Source organism: Frankliniella occidentalis, unplaced genomic scaffold, assembly GCF_000697945.3.
Source record: "Frankliniella occidentalis isolate FOCC.00 unplaced genomic scaffold, Focc_3.1 Scaffold23, whole genome shotgun sequence".
Taxonomy (NCBI): Eukaryota; Metazoa; Arthropoda; class Insecta; order Thysanoptera; family Thripidae; genus Frankliniella; species Frankliniella occidentalis.
Window position 1 is genome coordinate 2,431,365 of NW_026267153.1, and position 20,637 is coordinate 2,452,001.

General features: G+C 52.7%; 2 protein-coding genes across 3 annotated transcripts in view; one reads left to right on the top strand and one right to left on the bottom strand.

Moving 5' to 3' along the window:
- Nucleotides 1–2,445, bottom strand: part of LOC113205016 (uncharacterized) — an 85,321-nt gene extending 82,876 nt beyond the window's left edge. Inside the window, exon 1 of the mRNA XM_052265025.1 lies at nt 2,314–2,445. The gene's annotated coding sequence lies outside the window, so the exon portion shown is untranslated. The remainder of the gene's footprint in view (nt 1–2,313) is intronic.
- Nucleotides 2,446–3,913: 1,468 nt separating this feature from the next.
- Nucleotides 3,914–20,637, top strand: LOC113204999 (serine-rich adhesin for platelets-like). 2 transcript variants are annotated; one of them, XM_052265018.1, is made up of 6 exons: nt 3,914–4,050; nt 13,468–13,630; nt 17,988–18,257; nt 18,380–18,534; nt 18,622–18,823; nt 18,919–20,637. In XM_052265018.1, the coding sequence occupies exons 2-6, from the start codon at nt 13,603–13,605 to the stop codon at nt 20,331–20,333; spliced, it is 2,070 nt and encodes a 689-aa protein (XP_052120978.1). In that variant the 5' UTR covers nt 3,914–4,050; nt 13,468–13,602; the 3' UTR covers nt 20,334–20,637. The 2 variants fall into 2 exon arrangements, with proteins under 2 accessions (XP_052120978.1, XP_026276197.1); XM_026420412.2 differs by lacking the exons at nt 3,914–4,050; nt 13,468–13,630 and adding an exon at nt 17,514–17,800.

Here is a 20,637-nt window from a genome sequence, read left to right on the forward strand (position 1 = left end):
CTAAATGCACTTGGATCGAGACGGAAATCCTCTGGTCATTTTTAAGAGCATTTTCCTTCTCTGGTGAAATAGCTCTTCTGGGTGTGGTTCCCGGAAAAATAACGCGCCAACAATGCATTTTCCTCACATTTTGTTAGCTCCCGTAAATAACGAGTAAGTGTGACCGCGTCGGGCGCAAGGTTTCTTACGGCTGGCCGGGTAGGCAACCAGCGCGCACCGCAGCAAGGCGGGCTTGTGTACCCAGCAGGAGCTCCGAACGTCCACGGGTACGGCGGGGGGCGGGGGGAGGGTGGCCATGCGGGCGGGGGTAGCTTACGAGGTTAGGCGGGGTCAGTGAAGGGGAACCAGGGGGAACATCGAACCGTGGGGGCAGCACCAGCAGCACCTCGGCGGTCGCCGGGGGAGGGGGCGCTGGGGGGTGGAGCGGCAGGAGAGATGCAGCACCACAATCAGTTGAGACGTCCCCCTCTGGTTTTACGGGCAGACCAGGCCAGGCCGGCGGGCCGGGCGAGCGTGACTGGAATAGGCCTATGCCACGGAGGAGTTGCGCCCACTGCCTCCTCCACCCCCTCACCCTCCCACTCACCCTTATTCTCACCTGCCCCAGAGGCTTATCTCATTCACTACACACACGATATACACATAGTCTTTTTTTTTTTTTGCCTTGCGTCTTCGGCCCCCTCGTTTGCACCAGTAAGGTGCTCTGATAGGCGCTTCCTGACTCGAACGGAATACAGCGATAACGACACACTGCCAGGTACACGGCTTCTTTCGGCTTCAGCTCAGCTCACATCGCGGCATGACAACATGTTTTTCTGCTTCCGAAAATACTTTGTGAACTAACAACAACTGTATCCTGGTGAACAAAACCAGTAAAACGGAATAGCGTGTTTTTGAATAAAAGGCAAACATCTACCTTTCAGGAAAAGTTTGGAGCAAGGCAAGCGAAAATAGTCCCGAGATAACCGTAGAGTGGCGAGGTGGGCACGAGGGGGCACTACCTTGCAGCAACAACAGAATTGGTGCAAATAGGCCCGGCCCCTCTCAGTGCATCCTCCTTCCCCTGCGCGCCGCGCCCCACCCCTCCGACTGTCTGATACTCTTGTAAGGTCGCCCTCTGGAGATAGCCCTCCTCCCCCTCTCTCCAAGCAGCAGGGGCGTCCGAAAAGTGCACGCCGTGCCGCCGCCGTATGGTCACCGGGAGGGTGGGCGGCGCGGAGAGAGACTCGAACGCCGCCCGGACCCTTTTGAGGGGCGGCACGGCGTGGCACGGTGATGTGGTTGCAACGGTGAGGCGGCTCTGCTGATAAAACAAATTGAACAAGTCGAGAGGAGAGGCGCCCCCGAGGACAGCGGCGCTGGCGAGGCGCGCCTGGAGGCGGCCCTGTAGGCGGGTCGGACGGTCCAGGGGGCCGTTGGACAAGGAAAAGAATAACTTGCGAAACACGCGTCGAGATTTTTAAAACCGAGATTACGTACCGAGCGCACAATGTCGCAACTATCAATTTGCCAAATAAATCGAATTCTGGTTTTAAAAAACGGTAAACACTACTTGTAAAGTTGTGCAACACCTTGTTGAATTACCTTCTTCGACAGTAGTCGAAGTTAGAAACGATTTGGAGGCTAGAACAATTTTCTTTGGAACTATTTGAAATTTTTGACGCAAGATTTATTCCATTGCCGCTTGGGCTATAGAGTCAGTTTTTGCTATTGGTGTTAAATAAGAATGTTGCACGTGATAAAAGTTATCAACCCCTCTACTCGCCCCCCCCCCCCCTTTGAAAAGCAGAACAAATGCAGATGCAGGAACCAGAAAACGGAAGTCACTATGAGACAGCATCGAGGACAGCATAGTGATAGGAACGGCTGGTCAGACTGCTTACCTTTCGATTCAACACGAATGACCTTGCTTCTCCCTCTCGTTCCCACTCCTGTTATCAGGTTTCGGCTATAGAAGAGTTGGCATCACTTGAATTTGAGTTTCCCGCTCTCTAGTTGTTCAACTGTTGGTGCGCTTGGTGCTGCTGTGCAACATCCGGCAGCGACACGGAGCAGCAACAGCTGGCGAGACTAGTGGTTAGTTGATGGCGCGTGCAGCTTGTGGCCTTGCTCGATATAGCGGTTTGGTAATGCAGTTGTAACGGAAGTGGTCGACGCTAATGCTAAGTGGATGCGACTTCGCGGAGGGGTGGCGCGACGCCGTACAGATCCACAGGTGCGCACGAGCCGCAGAGCAGGAAGGCGACAGCGACAGCCGTCCCACCCCGCCCGGCGGGCGCGCCCCTCCCGCACATGTGGCCGCGTCCAACTCACCAGGTTAGTCGGCGCGAGTACAGTAGGGAGCGTCGGGGTCCATTAGCTTCTGGCCCACCAGCGCCAAGTTTACACGGTCTGCCAAAGCAGCTGGTAAAATGGAGATACTGGAGCAGGCGCGCACGAGTAATCTGAACTGAATTTGGTGTTTGGCCAACAACCGATGAGTTCAGCGAAACAAACACTACTGCAGGATGCCCGCTATTATCTGTAGAGAACTGAAAAACAAAAACAAATGACTTCAGGCGCCGTGGCGGGTGAACCATGAGTGTCCAGATTAGGTTAGGTTCCATTATACATCAGAGAATATGCGTAAAAATTCGGGTGCTCTGTAAGAGGAGAAAGATGAAGGTAGCACTGGCGTGATGCTGAGTGGCATGGCGTAGCAGAGGTTAGGTTGTGTGTCATTGGGTTTCATTTACAGTTTGGAGCGAGGCAAAGCATTCAGCACTTGCATGAAACCTAACCTCTACACCATGAAGCTCCCCACCACGCCTTGCATAACCCTTTGCCTTGTTCCTCTTTTTGCAACGGTGAAAAGTCCATGGAGACCCACTAATATATTCGCTCATCTGTGTTTACACTGCCTGGATTTCATCGGCGCACCTCCGGAGAGCGTTCCACCCCAAAGACACCACCCGAAACACCATCATTAAAGAATACGTTAGATAAATTAGATTCTCCCCTGGGGTGGTGGACTGGACGACGACGACATGGGATTGAGCCGCGTCCTGAGCACGTCGGACAAGTGCGTCGGGCGGGACGGGCGTGAAACAAAGGGGAGGCCGCCACGGGGTGGTGTAGGGGTGGGCGGGGGGTGAAGATGAGGGGGTTGGGGGAAAAGAGGGAGGGGGAGAAAAATCCCCGTGCGCGCGAGGTGTGGCGCGCAACACCGCGCGTGCGTGGCCGGGGCCGGGCCGCATTGAGATGCAAACAAGCAGCCATTAAATTAACGCTGTAACCCTCTAGTGGCCTCGGCCCGCTCTGCGCCCTGCACCCCCGCCGGGGAGGGCGCGGCGCGCGAGGCCCGAGGGGCGCGCGGAGGTGGTGCGGGGGCGGGGGCAGTGGCCGCTGGACGTGGTGCTGGTTTCCCTCCGAGCGGCCGCGGCAGTCCGCCACCTTTCAAAACTAATCGCATTTTCAGAGGCGCGAGGCGCGACGTAGATGCTTTGCAACGAGGGCCTGTGCCTGCGCCTGATGTAACACCAGGCTAATACAATTTACTCGGCTTATTGTTAGCCGAGTTGTCAGCAGCCCCCTGGCGGTAGTACTGGCAACCAGCACGTTGTGGCAGTGACCCAAGCAACGAACTAGGCTAAGAACAAATGGAGCACTTTTTTTTCAAAAGAAAATCATATTTTTGTGTGTCTTACCTGCAATTTTTTGTACAGTTATTGGTGTTATATGAATGTTTGTTGTGCGAGGTGCTCGTCTGCGCCAACTAGTTGTTAGCCCGTTGTTGCATGTTTCAATATAGATCACTCAACTAAATACCATGCTAGGGCATTTCTTCATCACTATTATTGTTCTCATTCCATAAATGTCCGCAGTGTGCTCCTTGGGCAGACCGCCGTGCTGGACCCGTGCAACGCCACCCCGGATTCCACGGCCATGGAAGTTCCTGGTGTCTTGAAGCTGCTGACGGAGTTCGGCGAGACTTTCTTCGTGCTGGTTGCTGGTGCAGCTGCAACAGTGCGCGGCCCACACCCCTGCTACTCTTTCTTCTTCGCCGACTTGGTGAGTAGCTGCTTCAGCCTCGTTAGTATTGTGGGCCGTTCCTGCCACCATGCACCTTCTTGTCAGCTCGAACCGTAATTAACAAGATAACCGTTAGACGGGCACGATGGACCATCCCCACCCATCGCGACTTCCACATGATGACGGGACAGATGATGATCATGGTGATGACGATGGTGCCGGCGCAGGACTCGCAGATATGCAGGATAATGGTCGTATGGTGATCATGATGCTAGTGGCCCGCGGGACTCGTAGATAATGACAGATGGTGGTCATGGTGATGATGATGGTAGTAGACCGGGACTCGCAGATGATGACAGATGATGGTCATGGTGGTGATTGTGGCCATGGGCGGACTTCGCCGCGCTGGACCTCGCTGGCATTCCAACTCGGAGGCGCCAATATCACGGGGCTGAGGCTCGTTAACTGCTCCCGAACCATTCGGATGGGCCTGGTCGTGGTGGGTTACGGGCCTCGGCAACGAGGGCCTCCCGGAGGACGAGTGCCCCGCCCGGGTGAGTTATACCTCCCCCGTCTCCATCAAGGCGAAGCCCGAAGTGCCCATTCCCTTATTCGGCGGCGTCCCTCCTCTACTCGGCCGATTGCACTGTGTAGGTGTTGCAATTTCATTCTGCATTCTCTCCGACCAGTCGTCGCGTCTCCGACCTGCAGCGGCAAATGCTTGGGTGTGGGTAGCAGACGACCGCCCACAAAACCATCCACCAGCTGCAGCGGCAGCGCATGCTGTGGACTCTGATTCGTCGGACAGCTCGGCACCCTCTTCATCAACCTTATCAGAACGGTGAGTGCGAGCGACGCGCCCTGGCGAGGGAGTCTCAACCCCGCCGGCCCGCCAAAGGTATGGGGGGGGGGGGGCGGACTCGAGGCTCGCCTTCTGATTCGGTTGGCTGACGGCCAGGCTCGACAGGCACGGTGGCTGCAGCCGCGGGCCTCCGAGGGGGATGGAGAATAGCAGAACAAGAAACAAAGTAGGCGTTCGCGTTTTCCATGCGAACGTCCGTCCAGCCCTTGGCGTTGGGCGATCAAAAGTGGGCCTAGACTAGAGGGCTCTGGGTGAGGGAGGGGGGGGGGATAGCACACTCAGAGACAGACACAGAAAGAGCTGTGGGAGTCCTTATATACTTGATTTACAAGCCGGATAGCCACCAGCAAATTGTGTCTGAACGGCATAGTGCCGCCTTGTACGCTTTTTGGTGCCCCCCTCCTCCCACCAACCCACACATTCACTCACACCCCACCCCTTCCCTTGCTCTATCTCCCTCTCCCCCCCTCTCTCTCTCTCTCTCTCTCTCTGCGCGCGTGTGTGTGGTCGCTACACACACACTGCCCCGCCCTACATATGCAGATGCTAAGTGAAGGGGGTGCGCATGAGAGCAGTTTCCCCTCGCGAAGTCCCCGGCTTTGACAAAAAAAGATGGGTCGGGGCGAGGCTTAGCCCCGTCCGTGCGGCGAGGCGGCGCGCAGCGTGGCGCGGACAAGAAACATGAGCGAGGATAATGTCTGCGACACGCACGCACACATAGACACGCACCCACACGCACCCACACGCACAAACACACCCACAGTAGCCGTATAAATGTGGGGCCCGGGAGGCGGCGCCGCGGTGCAGTGCGAGCAAAAGGGGGGAGGCGATGGAATCCAGGATCATAAGAAAGTTATGCGCTAATAGAATTTATAGGCGCCCGTGTCGCTGACTCACGAGAGAACGTTGAAATCCGAAGCGTCTCGCGTAGAGTGAGGCGGGCGGGTTATTCTTGCGTAAAGTTTGGGACGTAGAAATAGTAATTGTTCGCACAAACATCGCGACTTTAAGATGGCGAAGCAAAGTAGGCCATATGGAAGGACAAGGGTGCAGTCAGCTGTCAAGTGACGAGAAATGTAGTGACATAGTTCCCTACAAAAATTTACTCTCTTTCATAAATTCGACCAGAAATTATTAAGAACAGTTAAAGGGTAGAGAAAATTTGGGCGGCCAAAAAGTACACCCAGAAAAATAGTTTCTTGATTCAAGTGCGAGCTGACACAAGATAAAATTCACTATTGAAACAAGGCAAAATAGTCTTTGGTATAATATTTTTCTCTTATTCGAAAGAAAATATCAGCTTGTTTCAAGAGTGAATTTCATCTTGTGTCAGCGTGCACTTGAAACAAGGAAAACTTTACTTGAAACAAGAAACGATTTCTCTGGGTGTACGTCCATTTTTCTCAGATTCATTCGGGGATAACGGGAGCTCGACGCCTGCGAGACTCGGGGTAGGCCACGCCGCGGTACACGCATGCACTGCAGGCACGATGTTGCCTACCTACCAGGCGCTATGAGAGCTCTCTCGCAGATGGTGAACGCGGCATGTTCGTGACGGCCATTGATGGACACGTCTCGGCGGTCGTGCTTTCCCTGATCGGCACGCTGGCACGCAGTTTTGCCCCTGTCATACCGTCAGTATTTGACCCTTTTCGTTAGTCGTTGCTGTTGTCCCCCCTTCCGCTCTATTGTTAAAACTCATTCCTCCTATTCCTTTTACTTTAAGAAAAGTGTGACCGGCAGTGCCCATCGTGACGCAGAATATCGCTTTAAATCTAACTGTGTGACAACTTGATAGTTTAAACTGCATAGGACTAGTTTGACAGTTTAAACTGATGAACTACTCAGTTTTGCAGTTTTAACTGTAGAACTTTTCAGTTTCGCAGTTTTAACTGTAGAACTTTTCAGTTTCGCAGTTTAAACTGTAAGACTTTTAGTTTTGCATTTTAAACTGTCAAGTTGCTATACAGTTAGATTTACAGAATAGGGTTAATGCGACTTGGAGGCCAGCAGAACGCTGTGCGGGCCCAGCCAGTGACTGGAGCAGGCCCAACAGCGCACAATTAGCACCCACCGCCCACTAATTACACCCCTCTGCCCCTCCCCGCCTCCGTTCAGTCTCTTTCACTGACCCCACCGTCCAGGGCGCACCTTTTTCCGTTTCCCTCTCCCTTTCTTGAAGGAAAAGGGGTCCTGACCGCGGCGGAACGAACTGACCTCAGCCCACAAAAAAAAAGAGAAAAAATGTTGCCGATGGCGTATACGACGAAAATACAGAATACAAGTAGTGTAAAGGTAATCGTCTATCCTCGCATTGACGATGAAGCGTAAATCTACCGATTGGATGTGGCTGATTTACCAATTATTACCCCCACCTTGGCATTCGTTGTTCTACTGTTCGCAGAGTTGCTGTCGGGTGCTAGGCTACCCGCTACCCCTCGCACATGTCCATCCATGCGGTACAGTCTAACGAGTCTAACCATCGGACCGGACGAGACGAGTCCCGCTTTTTTCTGTGGCTATGGTGCATAGGAAGTCTCTAATCCGACGCGCGGCGCACTTTTCGCACTGCACACACTGCAGTGCGCTATCCGCAGAGCCACCTCCTCCTATCAAAGTCTCAACTTATTATTCGCACGAGGCGGTTTGGCAGGGTTTATCGCCGTGCCGCCTATAAACGCCCCGGTCCGGTTTAGAGAGCCGTTTCGAGCCGGTGTTTACGCGAGTGTGAGGCGGCGCGGCGGCTGGCGGCGTCCGGCCGCGCTCACACACCCTCTGGGCAGGCCGCAGTGGCCAGGCTAGTGACGTGACCCGGTGGGTCACCGACTGTGTAGGGTGGCTGTGTGTCTCAAGGCCATCTCAAGGGTTGGTCACAAAACCATTACTAAAGGGGTCGCTCGAGGAGGGTCACCCTGTGTCACCCTGGGTCATCCTGGATCATCCATGGTCACCCTGGTCACCCCGGGTCACCCCTGGTCACCCAGGGTCAGCCGGGGTCACCCTGGGTTTGTTACCCTACCCTAGGTCACTCTGTGCCACTATGGACACCACCCGGGGTCACAGGTTCAGGTCACCTCTGCCACAAACAAAATGTCTCCCGCGCGCCGTTGAGTGCGCGGTGCAGCTCAGACACACTGTTAAAAATATTAGTGATTTTACCGATAATTCCTGAAATCTTGTACAGAAATAAACTGTAATTTTACCGAACACGTTAGTTTTACCGAAATACTATGGTAAAATTACAGTACCAGTAAAATTACAGATTGTCGGTATTTTTCACGAAAAACTACTGTAAATTTACACGCGTCTGTAAAAATCCACTCGTACTCTGGTATTATTACAGGTATTGGTAAAGTTACAGACTCTGTAAAGTAGTCTTTCAGATACTTTCTGTAATTTTTCGAACACATAGGAAATTCGGTTAAAATTGGCCACAAAAGTTGCTCAATGTTGAACTCTAGTGCATTCTAACAACGGAACCACGAAAGAAACCCGATGTTGTGATAATCACTAACCAAGAGGGCAGTTAACCGTATGGAAAGCCGCGTGGACAGTCGGAAGCAACAGATGGAGTACGGACGGGCTCCCTCCACGTCGCGCGCCGTAGCGCAATGGGCAAGGCATCGGGCTCACGACCAAGAGGTCGGGGGTTCGATCCCACCTGAGGTACAAGCGGTAAAAGAAGTTTCACCAATGAAACCCGAAGGTGGTTGACTATGAAATATATAGAACAAGAAACCAGTCGCCGAAAATATTTTTTTTCTTGAATGTATTACGTCAGAGGAATGTGGGTAAAAATTACAGAAAACGTTCGTAAACATTACTACAGAAACATTTGGTATCAGTTTTACAGAAATTTTGTGGAGTTAGTTTTACCAGTGTCTGTAATTTTACAGACCCCTGTAATTTTACCAGACTTTTACATGGCAACTGGTATACCCAGACTTTTTCTGTAAAATCTCAACAAAAAATTTTAACAGTGCAGTGTAAGCAGCGCGCCCACGCGACAACGCCGCGCTACGATGCCGCCGCGCATCAAACTCCAAAATAGAGGCGACGCGCGAGAAAGTGACGGAAATCTCTTCTCCCGACGGAAATCCTTTCCCGCGACCGACAACCGCCATGACGAACTAACCGGACGAGGGGAGGGACACTGCGGTGAGGCGGGCGGCGGCGGCGTGCCCGCGGCCGGCGCCTCCTCAGGGTCAGCACTTGCGCTGTCCACGCGCCTGCCGGCGAGCAGCTGGTGGTGGCTCTTCACGCTCACCATGGCCAACCTGGCCGCCCTACACCTAACCGTCGAGACGTTCGACAGCGCCGAGGAGCTTCTTCTGCCACTCGAGACAACTTTACACTATTCGAGTGACCACGGACGACGTCCCCGTCATCATGTCCAGTCGGCCACCATCACGATGGAGCGCACCCGCAACGTGACCATAGCGTCCTGCTGCACGAAAAACGATGTGGCATCGCCATGGCCAAGACTAAGACGCATTGTGTGTTCGCGGATGGAGATGCCCCGCGCGCGCAAACTGCCATGGCAACTTTTCATATCGGACGTAACCCACGCAGCGCGCTCGGCGTCGGGGTGCTGAGCATGCAGGAGACAGGAGCCGAATGATGGAGCTGAGGAAGAGGGGGTGGAAATGGGAAGCGCGGTACACCGCGGTGCATCGAAATAGCGAAAACGGACAAGGCCAACATCGTTGTCGGCGTGCGCCGTGTGTTCCCAGCCATGGCCGTCGGCTGCCTGCTCACCGTTTTCGTCGCCTCCCTGGAGCGTGCGGACATGGGGCACATGCACGAGCGTACGGACTCCCGGCCCGCTGGTAAACCTCCTCCAGCGCGGCGGCGGCGAGCCGTCGAGAATCTTTTCGAGATTCTCCGCCGGTGCGGGGGCGGGCAGAGGGGAGGGGGGCGGCCGCCCGCTAACAGTGGGATTCCCCTGCGCTGCCTGCTGTCGCCGCCCTCAAAACTTTTGTCGTCGGTGCAATTTGGAAACAGCCTGTAAACAGGGGCTGTAGGAGAGAGACAGAGAGAGAGCCCTCCAGTCTAGCTCCTCTGGAGTGGCGCCCGAGGGTCGGGCCGGCCCCCAGCCGGGCGCAGCCGCCCGGGGGCGGACCAAGCGGAGCCGAGGCACGGACGTTTTGATAATGTTGCGTTTAATTCGTACCTCCGCGCGAGCCCGGCTCGAGGGCTGACGATCCCCCTGGAAATAATTGTGTTGTTTCATCATCGCAGTAAGGGGTTGGCGGGCCCGCCCCCGAGCTCGCCGGGGTCTCCGCCGGCGGTCGAGATCCTCCTGAAAGGAAACAACGGGGTGGTGCGGGTGCTTGATTTTATGGTGGAGCAAATATGCCATAATTGCACATTGTTATTCCATGCACCTTCGCAACTGCCACTCGGGGGCAGTTGCAATCGCTTTTTGTGTTCATCTTCTAAAGATTCTAGTCTCAACAGCAAACTTGAGTCGCCAACATTTTTTTTTTTAGGTATATATTTGAGCTTTCTGAATATGAGAAACAACCACACTCTTTTCACAAGCGGGCGCGCAAGCGGGAAAAACGAATCGCTGCGCGCGTCTGCCCAGCGAAGAAACGATGACGGAAGCTGGCCTAGCGATAAGAAAAGCCAACCTGGCAAAGTAGTGGCAAAGTGGTCCGGCTCTGGGGGAACGGGGCGCGAGCGACCCGAGAGGTGGCGCAGTCTGCATCCAAAGCGCTGCATCTGGCTGCTGCAGGGGCGACCGCGTCCCTCCAGGAGGGCCCTGGGCCCTGGGGCCCGGGGCCCCGCCCCGCCTCCTCTAACCAAGACGCTGACTCGGCGGGTTGCAAATGCGACAGCAGCAGTACAGCTCGTCTCGTTCCTGGCGCGCCTTTGACGCCGTCGTGCTCTCGCGGTGCGGTGGCGCGTCGGACCCTGGGGAGGTGGGGTCGGATGGGTTGCTTTTGCGTACCCGCGCGGGCGCGCCGTCGTTACCCGTCGAGGAGCCGCGGCCGGCCTAGCGATGCTCCCTTTTATCCAGCCATTACATTATTTCCAGCCCCTCTCTTTCTCTCTCTCTCTCTCTCTCTCTCTCTTGTACAATAACCTGTTAGCCGTTGGAGGGGCTGGCCCCGGGCTGGCCTCCGGGATGCGCGGGAGCAGGGTGAGGGGGAAGTCCGCCCGAGCTGCACTCCTGTGGGAGCAACTGGGCCAGCAGGGAAGTCTGCAGCGGCCCGCCCCGCCCCTCCGCGCCACGCCCCCGCCGACCCAGCCGGACTCAAGTGGTCACGTGCAATCAAGTCTAATAGAGTTGCAATTGTGTATTTGCCCGGAGTGGACCCATTAGAGCGAAGTCCACTGCCGGCCGGACCCTGCAGCGGGGCGCCCCGCCCCTCGCCCCTTACTCTAAGGTTCGCAGTGCCACCTCTCGAGGACGCATGGAGCGTGAAAGCGAATGGGGCAGATAAAGAAGGCCGTCAGAAAAAAAGAAGAAAAAAGGGTGTCTAAAATCGACACTGTTTTGTCCAACACATACCATAATCGCTGTCGAAATTCTCCCCATCATGCAAAACGAAGTAATGTGGGAACACACTGCAACGACGTTCGCTTTGTTTTCAACAAAATATATATTTCAAACACACTTCGCTTTAGATTTCCATCGCACAGTAGTGTAATTTCTGCGAGGATACACATCACTTTTTACTACACAGCGTTCTTTCCGTTCCTCCTCCCGCAGTAGCTCCTCTTTACCGCACGTCAGATATAGTATAGGGCATCATTTCTAGATAGTCCGGGGCCCGCCGTGCTACACCGCCACCGCCGCCGTGCTACACCACCGCAGTGCGAACCGTAAGGAGAGAAGAAGGGGGGGCCCCACCCGCGTGCCGTGGCGCCCCGCGATGGTCTCGGCTGCGGTCCGCCGAGGAAGTAATCAAAACCATTATATTTAACGCCCGCGCCTCCTAGCCCGCGCCCCTGGCCTCGAGCCCCTGGCCCTTCCTCCTAGGGGGTGCCGCACTGCCCTGCCAGGGGTCCTCCTCCTGCCGGCCGGCTTTATGCTGGGCTCGGCTCCGCCCCGGCCAGGGAGGCCCCGGCCAGCAAGGGCTAGGGCTGCCCCGCGCCACTTAACTAATGTATTGTCCTCTCATTCCGCGCCCCTCCTCCTCCTCCATCCCCTCCTCCCCTCCCCTCTCCTGCTCCTCATCATCATCCCCATCCTCCTCCTCCTTCCACCCCCGCCTCTTAGGCGAGCGCTAAGGCTCTCCTCGAGGAGGAGGGGGAGGGTCCGGCTCGCCAATCTGCGCCCAAGACGCCCGTTGGTACGTGACATTTTTCGAACACGATCAGCCCGAATGAATGCCCACTTCAAGTAGTGATTGCATTTTTTCAAATGTAATTGTTATGTTTTTTGTTTTTATTTATTTTATTGTTTTTTACATTTTATTGGAAATTCTGGTATTGCCGAATTGAGAAAAACATTAACTGCGGTTCTCTTTCCTCCCTCGACGCTACTCCTATATACTACTTACTTTTCCTCATACCCGCCCGGGCCGCACCCCTAGCGTCGCCGTACTGCCATGGCCGACCCTGCTGCAGGGCCAACAAAGTCCACACGAAAATAACAAACTAGGCGCGACAAGAAGACAGGACAGCGGCAACTACTCTGAATATTACATTATCGCTCGTTCGCAGCCCGCGCACGTCCGATCGTATTGCCGCCGCGGGGCGCGCTGCTGGGGCGGGCTGGGGCACAATGACTGCGGGCGGGGCGGTGCGGGGTGGGGCGGGTACACCAGCACCGGCCACAAAACAAAGCCCGCCGGCCACCGATGAGGTAATCAAAGCTTCTGCTGCCGGCCGCGGAGCCCGCAGGTCCCCTTTGGAGACCTCTGGGGTGCTAATATGAACGCGTTGCGGCCCTACTCCCACAAACTTCTCGGATAAAACTCTCACTCTGCAAAGGGGGTTGTTTTTTGTGTGTGGTCAATAGGCTACCCGACATATTTTCGACTATTATTTAAATCTGTACTGTACCATCTGCAGAAGAAAAAGATTATAGAAAAGTGCACAAAACGCCTAGAAAACAATTCCAACATCTGAGGACTGCAGTTCCGCTTGTGCCCCACGTTCCGACCCCCTACGTGCGCGCGACGGATTTCAATTTGCACGCGAGGTGTCACGCTGTGGTTGGCACGCGGGAGGCTGGCGCCGGCCGGACGGGACGGTCCCGGATGAGCGACGCACTAATCTCAGGGAGGGTGAGGAGGGCGTCGGGGGCAGAGCAGCGGGCCGGCATCGGAAGGCGCCGCACGTCGCGCCCGCGAGCAATCGATTCATAATGACAATCCTCCCGATGCGCCCCCCGCCACTCCCCGCCACGCCCCGCCACGCCCCGCCACACCCTTCCACGTCCACGCCCCACCGGACCCCGACGATCACCCGAAAGACGAGTACTCCTCTCTCCCCATAACCAAATTTATGGGTACTTGGGTACTTTTATCATTGTCCTCTAGTAGTTGAGTGCAAGGCTGAAGAGTATAATACAAACAAAATTAATTTTCCAAGATGTGTAATTAATTTGTGCACTTTCTGTCTCTCATTGTTCGCAGATTGCAGGACGCGGCCCTGGGCTCCTGAGTGCTCCCTGACGTCCAAGTCGTGGCACTGTCACCTTGCTGTTACGCCGCTCAAACAAGACTGCCGCGGCGCCATCGTGGTGGTGGTTCGCTTCACAAACACCGCGGATGTCCCGGAACGTCCCCCTGCTCACGGGTGAGTACGCGCCCTTCGAAAGGATTTTGTCTGTCCCTCTCGCACCTCTATACTTCTAGAGCTCTCGTTTTGGGCCGGTTTCGACGCCTCGTCGTCGCCACCGCCTCTCTTCGCTACCGGGGGAACACCTTTAGGCCTCTTGAACACTGCGGAGGGGGCGTGGCGAGAGGGGAGGACTCGGAGAAAGAGAGAGTGGGGGCGCACGAGCGTGCTGAGGAGGGTTGCCAGCCGCCGCCCCCGCTGCTGCTGCTGCTGCATTTTTCAGACACGCACTCCAGGGCTTCCACTAGGTCTCGCCAGCACCAGGCGCCACGCCCGCACTCGCCCCCGCCTGCCCCGCCCCGGCCCCGGGGGGACCAGTCGGGCGGCAGCAGCGCCACGACGGCCAGGGGTCCACGAGGAGGCACTTCTCATCCGCGTCCCCCCGGGCCCGCGCGCCGGTCGGTCACGCAGGCGAGATTTCTCTCTCCGTGCCCCATTTTCTTCTCGCACTCTCAGTCCTCCAGGGGGAAGGAAGAGAGGGCATACAAGGGATCGTTCACGGACCGCACCGTTTTTTCTGGGGGTGGCTTGCGGGCGGGTAGCCGTGTGGGATTATGTCATTATTACCATACACAATAATTTTTGTTACATCAGTTTTTAAACCGTGTACCGCACGATAACGTGCCTATCGTGTATCGTGTCGACCACGGCGCCTGAAAAAATGTAAATTTTTATGTTTGGTAGTTTCAGGTAACTTAATGACGTTTTGACCTTACAAATATTGTCACTAGCTCGGTCATTAGTGCATATCGCATACATTTCTGTACGAAAGAAAAAATGTAAGAGTTTGCTTCTCGGCGGCGTCGGGATGAGTCTCGTTGCAGCGAGGAGCGTTAGCGTGAGCATTAGCGAAAGGAGTCGCGTTACGTCTCCACGCAGATTAGCATATTTATCTCATAGTGCTGCTTCTTCATTACAATTAGCAGTGGGGCGAGTGAGAGGCGCGCGGCGGCAGAGAGGTGCCGCCCCCCTCGTCGGGAGGGGCGGGACGGGGAAGCGTAGGGCCGGGCCGAGGTTCATTAGACTCGATTTGCAAATACAAGAGGTGGTTTTGGGAACGAGTTTTAAAATACTCCGGGATCGTGAAGGGGGTGCCCAGATGAATGTTTTGATGTACGACACTCGGGGTCAAAGACAAGCCGTCGGGGCGCTGATGCAGTTTAGAGTGGAAGCGCCGCCTGGTCGGCGCCCCCCGTTCAAACCGATGGGATATGGCCGCTTTTTCCCGCCGCAGTCGAAAAACCTTCCCGCTTGACAATGGTGCCGTCGTTGGCCGTCGTCATCGCCATCGGCGACGTCGACGACATTTTTTCCTTCCGTGAATGAATCCCAAGTTTTGGCGGTGTCATCCCCCCTGCGGTGCGGCCCGACCCGGCCCTCCTCTCCCCCCGCGTGTAAGTGCCCCTCGATCACTGCCCGATGGGCCTGTAATAAGGAATAAGGTCTGATAATGCGCTTCTGGTGTTTCCGGATCCCCTTAATTTCCGGTCGTCCGTTTCTCCCCCCGGTGTGACGCGCTCTGCAGCAGGGCCTTACTCCCCCTCCCCTCCCCCCTGCGTTACAACCCCCGCGGGGTGGCTCGGGCTAGAGGGGGGGGGGGTTGATTTCAGGCGAGGGAGGGAAGTGCAGTACGCTGGTAGGAATGGATGTGAGAAAAACGCATCATAATTATCCATGATTATATGGAAAATTTTGCCAAAATGTCCGTGGACAGAAACTAAACAGGTCTAGAAAACAGAGATATTTCCCATCAAATATATATTGTAAGTACCTTTTTTTCCTTCCCGTTGCTCGGTTTACGAGAAGAACGCGAGCTGCTCGGGCCCGCTCTGCCCTCCGCTCCTCCGCACAGACTCCACGGTCCCGCCTCCACTCATAAGGATTTAGAATGAGGGGCTGTGTGTTGTCCCCCACCGCCGCCGGGTCCGGGTCGCCACCAGTACATCATCATTAGGGCTCCGGGATGTTAGGGGAAGTGCCCACTCCAGTAATACACTCATTCTGCGGGAGTGTAGTACCAGGGTGCGGCGCGTCGGTTGGGTTGCCTAGCCCGAGGGAGCCGGGTCTGAGCGTCATGGCAGTTGGGTTGCCTACCCCGTCCGTAGCGATTGATTCAAGTCGGTTGGGTGAGCCAGGGTTCCAGACTTCCAAAGGCATTCCCCCATGTATAGTGTCTAATGTGTTCATAGGGTTGGGGGACGGGGGGGGGGGGGGGGGGGGGGGGGGGGGGCATCGAGAGGGAGGGACAGAGAAAGGCGAGGGAAGGGGGATGGCGAGAGCGGGCGTGTTATCGCGGGGCCTTTCCCCTGCGGGGAGCAAAAAGAAAGGCATCGCCATAAAACGCACAGATGCAAAGAAGAATGTCAAGGATGGGGAGAGCGCGGGGGTTGAGGCGGGGCGGGGCGCGGTGGGGGCGCCGGGGCGCGGCGCCGCGCGGCGGGGAGCCTCAAACTGAGGAAGCGAGCAGGCAAGAGCTATGGTCCAGATCTGGGCTGCTGGGGGCGCTGGGGCCTGATAAGAGATCTGGCTGGAGGGGTCTCGCTTGCATTTCATATCTCATCCTCGCCCCGGCCCGGCCCGCCTGGCCCGCCTGGCCCGCGGGCCCGGGGCGCGCCTTGGGCCAGGGCCTGGGCCAGGGCTGCAGGAACAAGGGGAGAGAAAAAGGGGACGAGGTCCTTGGTCCTGCTGCTCGGCCCTTCAGCAAGCCGAGCCCACCGCGACGGGCCGAACGTTTAAACGATCAAAATCGTCTCAGATGATGAGACGCCTGGAAGTAGGCAAACGTGTGCATTGAACTTCGCGACATCGCCGTGTGAGCAGCCTTCTCCTTCTCCAGGCAGACACTCCTCCGAAAGCATCGCCCGAAATCGAATCCTCGAAATAAATAAAAATAAAACATGAGTGGAGGAAACTCTTCCTGAAACACCCCTCAAACTCGTTTATACATTTTATTAAAAGTGAACGCAGTTCTCAAATTTAGTTGGTTTATTCGCCGGAGTGATACGAGTGATAGTCCAGCTCCGACTGGCCTCAGAAACACGCAACAGTCACGAGGTAACCTGACATACTGACAGGTGGCGCTGAGATGCACCTTCTCCCTGACAGACCCCTGGTGGGTATGCAACCCATCTAGCATAGCTGCTCGGCGGGACATCTCAATTTGAAAAAGAAATAACCTTTGTAACGTAGGAGAAAAATTTGTATACCAAGAAAAACAGGAAGTAGGCTTGAAAAGTCGGCCATGAAACATGAAAAAAATTTAAAATACACCTATCTAGATTTACTTTGTGGCCATTCCAAAATTCCTCCGATTTTCTGGTTGCTATCCCATCTTTTTTGGCACCACATTGACCATTACCGCCCTTTGCTCCCGGTCTCCATAGCCCCCCGCAATATCGCATACAGTACAGCACCCCTCTCTCTCCCCCCACCCTCTTTTCGCCTCGTCTATGCTTGCCTACCGCCTCATAAATCCAAGCAAAACGGGTTTCTTGAACCGAATCTCTTCTTCGGCTATCGAGGCATTGGGGGGGGGGGGGGGGGGGGGGGGGGGGGGGCATGGAACGCCGTTACTTTGTCGACAAGACGAAGTGCACACTCGGAGCATAAGCATGAGCCCCGGGAACAACCCACCGTCTACCATGGCCTCGCCGCCTTCTTTTCGGCGTAGTGCCCTGTCAACAGGTTCAAGTAGTGGCCTTCGCAGAAAACGTTTGAAATTTGAGAAGGTAATCCTCATTTCGTTAGTTTCGCAGCGGCGGAAATTCTCCCTTCAAAGGTTGGCGCCTTAATTGGCATTGACGTGTTGTTGGTTAACCTGTTCATTTGGTTTTCTTTGTTGTTTTCTTTTCCGATTGTGGCTACCCTGGTTGTTTTGTTATGGTCTTCATTTGAAAACTTGATCAGGTTATAGAAGCTTTTACACGATGATCAAAGAAGAATATTCTGTGCCCCAGAAATACGCCTTAGTCTTTTTAACAAAGCTCAGAAAAACTAGTTTAATTCCTGAAGAATTATTTGAAAAGTCTTTTAAGAAAAATGGCAAGGAGATACCTTTGTTTGAGGGGTCTGTGAGGATTGCATCTATTCTCAAGAAACAATATGAATGCAAGATTCTGAGACTTTGTAGTAAGTGTCATTATTTTATGGAAAGTAATCTGTATTCTTGGTGCTTTTTTCATTAGGGCACTGTTATGTTCTTGTTAAAAATAGTGTTGACTTCTCTGATAGATAAACTAGTTAATGTGAAACCATTCATGTCTTCAGCTAATAATGACAGATAAACTAGTTAATGAGAAACCATTTATGTTTTCAGCTAATAAAAAGTATTTGGATTCACTTCTTGTCACTAAAGAAGGAAATATATTACTTCATGGAACTATCACTCCCGACAAAGAAAACTTGGCAAGGAAAATTAAACTAGTTGATGATGATACCGATGAGCAGAGAACTGAGAAGCGTGTTCTGCACTTTTTGAACAGAACTGCTGAAGAGCAACCACCCAACATTCGGCTCCATCATGTTCCTGATTGCAACCGTGGCTGTTCCAACTGTTGTTCAAGGCAGCTACCACCATTTCCTTCGTGTAAATATACATTCTCATCCTGCTAGATTAGCAAAGTTCAATTAAGTCATTTAAGTCATATTTTTTGGCACAAAACAAATTCACTCTCCTTTTCATAACTAATGAGAACATCCTTTTTTCAGTGCCCAATGGATTTGTCAAAAATCTAGTTTCCCTTTCTGACTATTTCTCTCACTTCCACAAGTCAACAGCTGCTAATATTTTGGCAACTGGGGCAGCACTCGCTAACTTGGCCAATCATCTCAGCCAGCCATGGCAGTGGCCCTCTGAGAGGAAGGTAATTTTTTCTAAAACAAGTTCATTATCCTTGTGTTTGTTTCCTATATATTCTGTAAGTGCTAATGTGCAATTTCTTATTTCACAGTTGGAACTTCGGAAAGGGGCTGGAGTGTGGATAGATGCTGCTGTTCTTCGACAGCTTGTAAAATTAGCTGAATTTGGTGCCAACAGGAAACCACCTCACCAAGCTCTTGTCAAGAGTTTGCTAACCCACCTAATAGGAATGGAGAAGTACTTAGAGACTTCAGCGGAAAAAATGGATCGTCGTCTGATATCAGCAGTTGTTGGTAAGATTTGTACCCATCCTTTTTTTTTTTTTTTTCTTATTGTGTTAATATTAGTTTCTACTTCTTTTTTAAATAATATTATTATCTGCTAACAGCTTTTACAAACGAAAAGTACCCTGAAATGGCACAACCTGTTGAACGGTTCTATAGATGTATCAATCTTAATCGTGGCTACTTGATAAAGAAGAGAAATGATGGATCTCAGAACAATAATACTAACAGAGACGGGGTGCCTCCTCCCCGGAAGGAATCATTGAATAGGCCAAAAAGACTGTCTTCTGTTGAGATTGACAACTTAATAAGTGTGTCCAACTCAAAAAAAGTTAGAGTGTCCGGTGGAAGCGCTAGTGAACAGCTACAAGCTAGTAGCTCCTCCACTAGTAATTCTGACAAAAATATAGGTGCAACACCTTTTAATGATTTCACAAACAAGAAAATTGTTGTTGTCCAACGCGGTACCAATCCAGCAAATGGTAGCAACCTTCAGTCAAATTCTGAACAAATTTTAAGTTCTGTGCTAAACTCTGTTCACAATCCCCAAAGTGCTCCAACCCTGAAGACTCAACCACATTTGATAAAGACGAGTGGTACAGGATCCACTCCTCAACCATACATTCTCAAGACGAGTGGTACAGGATCCACTACTCAACCATACATTCTCAAGACGAGTGGTACAGGATCTACTACTCAACCATACATTCTCAAGACAAATGGTCCTCAACCATATATCATCAGAACAAGCTCTGCTAGCTCCAATTCTCAACCATATATCATCAAGACAAATACCACTAGCTCCAATTCTCAACCGTATGTCATCAAGACGAATACCACTAGCTCCAATTCTCAACCGTACATCATCAAGACAAATACTACAAGCTCCAATTCTCAACCGTACATCATCAAGACAAATACCACTAGCTCCAATTCTCAACCGTACATCATCAAGACAAATACCACTAGCACCAATTCTCAGCCATATCTAGTTAAGACAAGTACCAGTGGGTCCAATTCTCAACCGTATATTCTGAAGACTAGTACTACAAACTCCAATTCTCCAATTCTCATGAAGACTAATGCAACAAGCTCTCACTCTCAATCAGTTATAAAAACAGGGCAGGCCAGTTTGCAGTCTTTGATGAAATCAAGCAGTGTACAGAGTTCAAATTCTAGTAATATTCCTCAGCGTGTTGTCTTGTCAGGCCTTACAACAAAGCCTTTTAAATCAGCAAATCTTCAGAATACTCCACCACAAGGTACCAATTCTAATCCAATTGTCATATCTGATCATGGCATTTCCTCTGGTCCCCCAGTATCACAGGGTGTATTAAATACTGCAAATGTTAACTCAAAATCTCTTATTACGTCAATGAGTCAACTAGGTTCTTTTAGATATTCTGCCCCTACTGCTCAGGCTAGAGTTGAACCTGATGGAGACATTGCAGTTCCTATAGAAGTGAAAATAGAGAAAAAGTGCAGTTATATTGAGGGTGCGTTAGATCTTGATTTTTAAGGAGAGAACAAATCATTTTAGTTTTCATATACTACTTAGTTTGGATCAAAGTTCTTTGGTACTCTATTCTCATGAAATTTGTGATATTGATCTTCTCTCCCTACTTGTATAGTTCAATGTTATTTTTATTTGTATGGTTCTGTATTTTTTAAGATTGGAAATGTATTTTGTGGTAGGTGATTGATCATGTGACCAAGAGATCATTTCAAGTTGACTTATCAAATATTGCATTGCTTGTATCATCACTTTGTACTTCAAACACTGTTACAATATATTAGAAGTTACTAATAAAAAATAAATTTTA

Excerpts from the sequence above, each read along its gene's own strand:
- LOC113204999 (XM_026420412.2), top strand. The coding sequence starts at position 17,599 with ATGATCAAAGAAGAATATTCTGTGCCCCAGAAATACGCCTTAGTCTTT. Across the intron at positions 18,258-18,379 it reads GCTACCACCATTTCCTTCGT|TGCCCAATGGATTTGTCAAA; the intron begins GTAAATATACAT and ends TCCTTTTTTCAG. Across the intron at positions 18,535-18,621 it reads AGTGGCCCTCTGAGAGGAAG|TTGGAACTTCGGAAAGGGGC; the intron begins GTAATTTTTTCT and ends CTTATTTCACAG.